An 8,687-nucleotide genomic window follows, 5' to 3' on the forward strand; every position below is an offset into this window, starting at 1 on the left:
AAAACCTCCAAAACTCAAAAACTATTTGACATAGAAAAATTTTGTCAATGGGCATTAAAGGACTAATACTGAGGCTATGTAATGTAACACAATAGAAAGATACAAAAACTATGCATATTTAATAGGTTAAAAAATGAAAAATGTGACCCATGAAAACGAGCTATTATTTAAAGCCTGTCATAGAACTCCCTCAAATTTTTTTTAATTTTTTCATAAAATTACTCCAGGTTTTGGTGCATTGTAGTAGACTCTTCTAGTTACATACCACAAAATGGGGTAACTTTGACCATTTTTTTTTTAAATTGTCATTTTTTTACTAGTTAAGTTAAACTTGAATTGAAACCTGCAAAATACAGGTCTATACTCAATCACCATGAATTGCTGGCTCCTGCCTCTCATAGTCTTGATGTAATTTCAAAAAAAGTGATGGTCTTTGTTACCCCAACTCATATGGTTTTTTTGACTGGGTGGTTAATTCAATTTTATTTTTTGGTAAAATAACTCCAAATAACTCCAGGTTTTGGTGCATTGTAGTAGAACTCTTCTAGTTACATATGCAAATGATAAATTTTAGGAAAGTGTCATAGTTTGCAAATTAGGGGCACCGCCTCCCAATGGGCAAAATGTGACCACCTAATGGCATCTGTGATGGGGTAACATTGACCGGCTTGGAAATTAAGTAAAAATTACCATATATAAAACTGTAGAGTCTGAAACATAAAGAAAAAACACTGATAGGTGTATCAAACATAAAATATGTTATATAGGTACCTATGGTAATTATAACTTGATCTCCAAGCCGGTCAATGTTACCCCTTCATGGCTGCCATTAGGTGGTCAAAGTTCCCCCATTGGGGGCAGCGCTCCATTTGCAAACTATGACACTTTCCTAAAATTTATCATTTGCATATGTAACTAGAAGAGTTCTACTACAATGCACCAAAACCTGGAGTTATTTTACCAAAAAATATAATTGATTTTACCACCCAGTCTAAGATATCCCAAGAGCAGGGGTAACAAAGACCATCACTTTTTTTGAAATTACATAAAAACTATGAGAGGCAGGAGCCAGCAATTTATGGTGAGTGAACCTAGAGTATAGACCTGTATTTTGCATGTTTCAATTTAAATTTAATTTAGCTAGTAAAAAAATGGCATCATTTAAAAAAAAGTAATCTAAGTTACCCTATTTTACCTATAATCCTATATAGAAGGTGCACTTAAATATCAATATACTAAATACATGCTTTGTTTTCTCCTTTCAGACTTAGTACTTATGACAAAATATTTTATAGTAAAATAGCAGATACTCAACAATGAGTGATGATTATGATTCATCATTTGAGGGGGACTCTTTTAGACCTCCTGGCTGTAGAGCTAAAGGCCTCAAGATTCCTTCACACAAAGACCCACTGCTCAGGACCAGATCTGGACCATCCCATGGCTCAGGTAATTTATTATGCAATCAAAACTGTTCACTCCAGTACCCGAATTTATAAATATTACTGATCTTTTCTCTGAGACAATGAGACTGATATTTCTATATTTTGTATGATTATGATAAATTAAAGTAGGTAAGTATTTATTGCTTTAAGTTTGAAAGCAATTATTTTTTTTTAAATTACCAGTGACTTTGTTTCAAAGACACTTGGCTCTTAGAGATTGATGTTCAAAAGTCATATGTACATTCAGAGCTAATCCTATAATGAATTTCATGTTACTTCTGTTGATTTATTTGGATTATTAAAGACCCTTTCTTCTTGGCAAATTGACTATAGTGTGTGCTTTTGCATTACTTCATTGATTTGACTTTCAATCCTTATTTTGAAAGCTTGACTTATAAATCTAGCCTATCCAATACTGGTGTTGAAGAGTGAAATTAAATCTGCTCACCAGAGTGTTTGGTTCCATCAAAGGTTGACTCACTTTATGATATTGTAGGAAGATTAACCAACACAAGATGAACTAAATATGTAAAAAATAACTGTAAATGTATTAGGTATGTAGTATTATTTTTGTGAATACTTAGCCTAAAAGTTGTACCATAAAGTGAAGAATAAAAGTGGGGAATGATATAATTTGGTTATTTGATATTTAATTGCCTAAAAAATACATTCATTATAATGCTCTAGTCCATATGAAACTGTCTTGGCACAAAGGTAGTGTTAGTATTTTATATGTATGAATGAATAAAATATTGATTATACTAAAGGATATCATTTTGCATTTAAATATATGTTTTTATGAAGATAATGATTGGTATAGGTACCTACCAAAGTAATCTGGTGCTTCTTAAATGACAAACATTAGTCACTATTTGTCCTTGTAAGTGGAATACCTGAGCCTATGTTTGAGCAATGGAAAATTGCTCAAAAAAAAGCAATTGTTGCTTTGTTCTTGCCTGCATTCCATTCCAGAAGTGTGGCAGAGTATAAGCATAAATTGAGAATGAAGTTGTCTCATAAGAAAGAGTGTAAACTGAAATAATTTGTTATTAAGCCTAAAACCTTGATTTTTTGCACTAAAATAAATGCATTGCAATCCATCTTATTTTATATGTATAAGGAGTTGCATCCCTAATTCCTCAATTATTTGTGCCTGTTATATAATTGGCCTCAAATATTATATGATCATTAATCAGTGGTACCTAGTACGTACTTTGTTAGCAAGCTTTATGCCATTCACAATACCTTAGTACATGAGAGAACTTGGAGCATTCACTATAGTAAGCTGTAATGGATAGCATGATTAAACACACTTGTGAATTTATATCTTGCAACAATAGGTACCTTACCTATTCTTGAGTTTAAGTTGCTGCTCTCATGGCTTTCTCTTATCTTGAGAATTGCAATAGGGGTAACTGTTTGCTTGCTTTGGGCACATGTCTTAAGAGTTGCAATATATACCTATGGGTTATTTCATAAAACCTGGTACAATATGACTCAATAATAAGTGTGAATTATTATCTTATATCTGATTGACTCCCTGTTGCATGCAAGAGGCACACTGGATTTGAAATCAGTTTTTCCAAAAGATTGAATGTTCAACTTCAAAATGTTTTTATAGATTTTCAGTTCAATATTTATAATATTTCTTTGTCAAACACTTCTAAGCATTTTAGAAGCAAGGCAATATTTTTTTCTTGGTTTGTTGTGCTCTAAGATGTATTAATTTTTTTTAGTTTTGATTAATTAGGTATTATAAATTTGACATTACCTTTAATAAATATTCTCTGATATGAATTATTTGATATTGAAAGGAAAATATACATCCGATTCCTCAAATAAAGATTGAAAGTTTGCACTCTGTTGCAGGTCTTCCTTCTAGAGCTGACATGAATGATCTGTCATGTCAAAGTCTTGGCCAAATCCTGCGTTACCACCAGTCTTCCCTCACTGCGTATGACCGACACAAGATCCTGGTGAACCAGTATCTCTTGTACCATCCTGGTGCCACTACTCAGCTGCAACGTGACAGGTTTGCTTGTGCTCTCGTTTGATTATATTTTATTTTACTGCACGTTTTGCTGGCCTGCTGTTTAAGCGCTCTGAAGCTGATGAATGTATTGTAGAAAACGTATATAGAAAGTACACATTGATTTGTGGCTTTTTCCTCATTTGCTAATCTTCAGGGATGTCTTGACTTGAACAGACCTCTACAAAAATTTGGCAAAAAATACTGAAGTATATATGACAGTTTTGATAATCAAAATGATAGAAACTTCTTGTAAACCAAACAGATCCTATGTTTTACCCGATGCCTATAATGTTAGAGGATATCTATGTTTATATAGATATTGAGGAAATGGCAGTGATCATTGGTACCATGTAGTGAAGAAATACAAGATTAGGTACCTATAAAAATTTGTACTGCCTCCCCTAAACAAAACCTCTTCTGTTCCACACAAATTGATCAATGCCTTGCTTGTTCTCCCAAACACCTGAGGGTCAATAGCAACCACCTTGCCAGCTCCTGCATTAGTCCTATATTTCAATGATAAATCTTGGCTAAAGCACAGAATTTTTCCATAGCTTTCCAACTACATTTAAAGCTTCCATTGTCATTAATTCAGTCTTGCGACTTGCATCCACATTTTTTGAGCAAATTGCCCTTGTGCACAGTTCTATTCTTATTCTTTATCTCTAACTAATCCTATGCAAATTTTTTTCCCCTTTTAAATTCCCTTGCCATTTTTCAGCCATCTGTGCATGGAAGAAGTCACACAATGTTCATTGTAAAAGACCTATATGTCTAAAACCTTAACTAAATTTTATATTTCTTGAATATATTGATTCACAAATATTTATATTTTGTTGAGGATTTGTAGCCCACAGCATTTGTTTTTTCTTTTTCAAAGGCGTTTGCTACTTGCTTACCCTAATTGCCCATGAAGCGAAGGATTTAACACCGTTGCAAGGCCTCTCTGTTGTTAGAAAATTGTATAATAAAAGTATAGTATAATATATAAAAAATATAACTCAGTACTCACTGCAGAGAGTGACAGAGAGTTTTCTCTTCAACGAAAACGTGAAGTCACCGACGGACAGACGGACGGACAGACAGACATGGCGAGCACAATAGTGCATTTTTTTCCATAAGTGAGAAAATGCGCTAAAAATGGTATAAAGTAAATCTCATTCGCTACTGCTTTCTGTTACTTTTTATACTTCATTTAAATGTGCTCGGTATGGTTGCAGTTCCCGGGACGTGCGCGACATGGACGTCGTGCGCGCTCACCACCAGTTCCTGTGGGAGGCTGGCGACGACACCAGCTCCTGGCAGAAAGCTTTAGCGAAGAAATACTTCGACAAGCTCTTCAAGGAGTACTGCATCTGCGACCTCAGCAGATATAAAGAGAATAAGGTAACCTACTTGCATCAACTCGGGAGTGATTTTTTTAGATGATATGATATTGGAGTTATGAGCTCATAGAAAAACTGCTAGATGTGTTTTCATGAACCCTTTTGGAAGGAATCAAATATGCTGAGGGACTGAAACTTCCTACTACTAATGTTCTGTATTCATCACAATGCGGGAAGCCTGCAAGCTGTAATCCAATGATTTTGAAGATGTGTCCTAGTACACCAAGAGAAATGAGTGAGACTATATCCATTTAGCAATGCAATTTTCGCCTTTATATGGGTCATCCTTACAATGTATCACCGGGCTAAAGGGTACATCAGAGCTACGGCGGCTCTTCTCACGCTGTAGGTAAGAAAGAGTGTCACTATTTCGACGATATGACGCACGCAGTAGTGAGAGTGTAAGATGGTGGTGATGTGCAGGTAGGGCTGCGGTGGCGCACGCAGCAGGAGGTGGAGGAAGGCAAGGGGCAGTTCAGGTGCGGGGAGAAGCGCTGCGGCGCCGACACACAACTCACGTCCTGGGAGATGAACTTCGTCTACACCGAGCGCGGCGTTAAGAAGAACGCCCTCGTCAAACTCAGTGAGGTCTTTTGAATTGTTTTGCAGAGTTTAGAAATTCTATTTCCTGTATTGGTGTGGACGTTAAATTTAGGTGGCACTTTTCCTGCAATCATTGTTAATTTTTGGAAATGAGCTCAGCAAGTACAAATCTCCCATTCTTTCACGGGGGGCGTCTACCCTAAAGTTTTCGGATTTGGCTTTTCCGGTTATTAGTTTCATATTAAAGCTGACATTCTGCCCTATCCAATGGTACCATTACCATCTCTGTACGTTGATTTATGCGTTCACGACAGATCATGAAAGGGGGGGGGAGTTCTTTAGACAAATAAAATAGGATGAAATTCGCTGCGAGCACTTCAAATAGAGTGTCTTCTTGAGGTGCACCTTATATAGTTACCCGCCTGGCGTCATATGAGGAGGTGTGCATGCAGTCGCTCCCACCATCCTTGACTGGAATCCAGCTCCAGTAACGTTTAGTTTCGTATCCTTGCTACATTGAGTGCCTATTGCGATGCGCGCGGGACTTCGTCACGCTCTCCTGAACATTCACACTTATTGTCACGGCAAACCTATCTCCTCCTAGAGTTTTGAAGCTACAGCGATGAGACATATACCATTCGATTCGTAAAGACCATACCTATTGAGTAGCGAAGCCCTTTTTAGCGCATTTTCTTATTTATGGAAAAATGCACTATTGTGCTCGCCATGTCCGTCCGTCTTTCTGTCTGTCCGTCCGTGACTTCACGTTTTCGTCGACGACAAAATGCGCTCTCTGTCACTCACTGCAGTGAGTACTGAGTTATATTTTTTAGATTTATGCATAGTTTAGATTCAAAATCGAGGGATGGGGGAAAATGAGAAGAAAACAGGAAAATGCGTGTAAAAAAAACTAAGGCAAAAATAAAAAATCGGGCTTCCTCACTCGATTGGTATGGTCTTTATAAATCGAATGGTATATCTTTCAATGCTGTGGCTTGAAAACTGTAGGAGGAGATAGATTTTTAAAGTACCCCCTTTTTTGTCCGTTTTCTGTTGGTTTTTCCGAAAAAACCATACGAACAAAATCTGCTTGTATTTCGGTTTTACATATATGTGTGAAGTTTCAGAAAGATCCGTTAGTAAATGTGGAAGTTTTTCTGGAGGGTAGACGCCCCCCTTAAAGTGTCTAACTTGTGTAGCTGAATCAGAAAAACAAACTAATTTATATTTCAAAACATAGGGATGAATTTATTTCATAGATCAACACATTAAAATGACCACGGTATTTATGATTAATATTGCTAATGCAACAGATATGATGTTTCTGCTTCAGTCAAAATTAATGTTTTTAGGTGGTTAACGGTTCAGTTGTTTTCCAGCGATTAACTTTGAATGTCATTAAATTGATTTTTTTCTCGACCAAGTAAACAATGATACATATACACGGTGACCATATTATAGTATAGTATAAAAAATGTTAGTGATTTTCCCACTGCGTTTGACTCTGTACTGTTTTATGTATCAATATTTTAACATTCTCTTGTGATCAGCTGTAAATATTTGTTTATTCGGATGGTTTGATAACTAATTTTTTGCATTTTTCATACTCAAAAACATTGAACAATAAATTTTAATGCTTCTTTTTGTAACAAATACCAGAAATATTGAGCATTATTTGCTCTGGTAAATTTACTGGTAACGGTTTTCATACATTTGAGAAGGGAAATGATTGATTAACACTGATATTCTGTAAACCCTCATTTTTATTTGCAGGAACTTTTTACATCCATAATTTAAGTATGACAATTCTTAATCTCAATTATGTACCTAACGTGCTACAATTGTTAAGTAATGTGCTTGCCTATTTTATAAACCTGCGCAGGACTGTGTAACTTGTGTTCGCCCAGACTGAACCACTGCAAGCAACGTAAACAGGCCAAGAAACGGAAGCGGCTAAAAGAGCCTTCACAGTTTAGTGGAGAAACCGGCACTGTTGAAGGTAAACAGCTGTGCATCTCAGAAGTAAATATTAAACACGTCCTAATTCATGAATGTATACAAGCGTTTCAACTTCAATTTCTTCTCAATTCGCAGCAGACGACACCAAGAGGCGCAAAACAGACATGGCTGACACAGGCCCAGCTGACACAATCGCAGCTGACACTGCTGACACTGCGACAGCTGAGGAGAGCCACTGGAAGAAGCCCCTGGTGCTGCCTGACGACCGCAGCCGCGATGAGCAGTTCGAGGAATACTTGGACGACCTGCTGCTGTGACCTGCCGTCTGCCTGGGAGCTCTCCGCCGCTATGCCTGGACGACCTGCTGCTGTGACCTGCCGTCTGCCTGGGACCTCTCCGTCGCTATGCCTGGACGACCTGCTGCTGTGACCTGCCGTCTGCCTGAGACCTCTCGTCGCTATGCCTGGACGACCTGCTGCTGTGACCTGCCGTCTACCTGGGACCTCTCCGCCGCTATGCCTGGACGACCTGCCCTATTGTGACATTGTGTTGTTGTACCAAGAGGAGGTTTGAAGCGTTTTGATTGTGATGTAAAGTTAATATTTTTTGCGAGTAAATAGTCGCATTTGGCCATGTGTGGCTTATAATTGGGGTGGCTATCTGTTATGTTGTTGTTATGGAGCTGTAGTTAACTGCTGATCTGTGTGAGACTAAACTCTGCCTGCTGACGCTAGGTATATCAAGCTATAGTTTAATACGTTCCTGAGGCTGACTCTTCTATTTTGAAATATACGTATGCATAGTTAGAATTATATTTGTATATTTCTGCAGAATAATTACAATGTTTCATTGCTGCGGTTATGTCTTCATGTGCATAGTACATAGCGTTTTTTTTATCTGTACAGATACTTGATAAGCCAGTAAATTGCTCGTGTCTTGAACGGAGAAAAGTTACCGAGCATAAATGTATTATTTAATATAGTCGAATGATGAATTTCTTTCTACATATCATTTGAATATTCCCGGTTTTTACACTATATGCGCGCTAAGAGCGGCTATCTTAATTTATTAAAAGCCGTCGGTATGTCATGTCTTCGTGCCAAGTCTCGGACGTCATCATCCCGGTCCACGCTGATGCGCCGCCTTTGTCATCCGCAGTCTCCAAGCCATCGAAAGGAAGGGCCTCACGGTTAACTTGCGTTTATTTGCCCTCATCTGAGCTGATTATGCAGGATGCTGTAACTTGCTCCTTGCTGATAGTAGGTAGGACAGAAGACAATTCAAGAACAATAATTCATTCAATTAATCAAGCAAATTCATGGC

At 37.5% G+C, this 8,687-nt stretch overlaps 1 protein-coding gene across 3 annotated transcripts; it reads left to right on the forward strand.

Moving 5' to 3' along the window:
• The first annotated feature begins 1,265 nt into the window (after window positions 1–1,265).
• Window positions 1,266–8,362, forward strand: LOC108665947 (protein FRA10AC1). 3 transcript variants are annotated; one of them, XM_018152754.2, is made up of 6 exons: window positions 1,266–1,449; window positions 3,315–3,477; window positions 4,698–4,863; window positions 5,286–5,445; window positions 7,288–7,404; window positions 7,500–7,752. In XM_018152754.2, exons 1-6 carry the CDS (start codon window positions 1,317–1,319, stop codon window positions 7,679–7,681), a joined length of 921 nt encoding a protein of 306 aa, XP_018008243.1. In that variant the 5' UTR covers window positions 1,266–1,316; the 3' UTR covers window positions 7,682–7,752. The 3 variants fall into 3 exon arrangements, with proteins under 3 accessions (XP_018008243.1, XP_018008244.1, XP_018008245.1); XM_018152755.2 differs by having other exon boundaries at window positions 7,503–7,752; XM_018152756.2 differs by lacking the exons at window positions 5,286–5,445; window positions 7,288–7,404 and having other exon boundaries at window positions 7,500–8,362.
• The last annotated feature ends 325 nt before the right edge of the window (window positions 8,363–8,687 follow it).

This window comes from Hyalella azteca, unplaced genomic scaffold, assembly GCF_000764305.2.
Source record: "Hyalella azteca isolate HAZT.00-mixed unplaced genomic scaffold, Hazt_2.0.2 contig10397, whole genome shotgun sequence".
Lineage (NCBI taxonomy): Eukaryota > Metazoa > Arthropoda > Malacostraca > Amphipoda > Hyalellidae > Hyalella > Hyalella azteca.

Bases quoted from the DNA above. Each gene is read 5' to 3' on its own strand.
- LOC108665947 (XM_018152754.2), top strand. From the start codon at position 1,317: ATGAGTGATGATTATGATTCATCATTTGAGGGGGACTCTTTTAGACCT. The intron at 3,478-4,697 runs GTTTGCTTGTGC...GTATGGTTGCAG, and splicing joins ACTCAGCTGCAACGTGACAG to TTCCCGGGACGTGCGCGACA. The intron at 5,446-7,287 runs GTGAGGTCTTTT...AAACCTGCGCAG, and splicing joins GAACGCCCTCGTCAAACTCA to GACTGTGTAACTTGTGTTCG.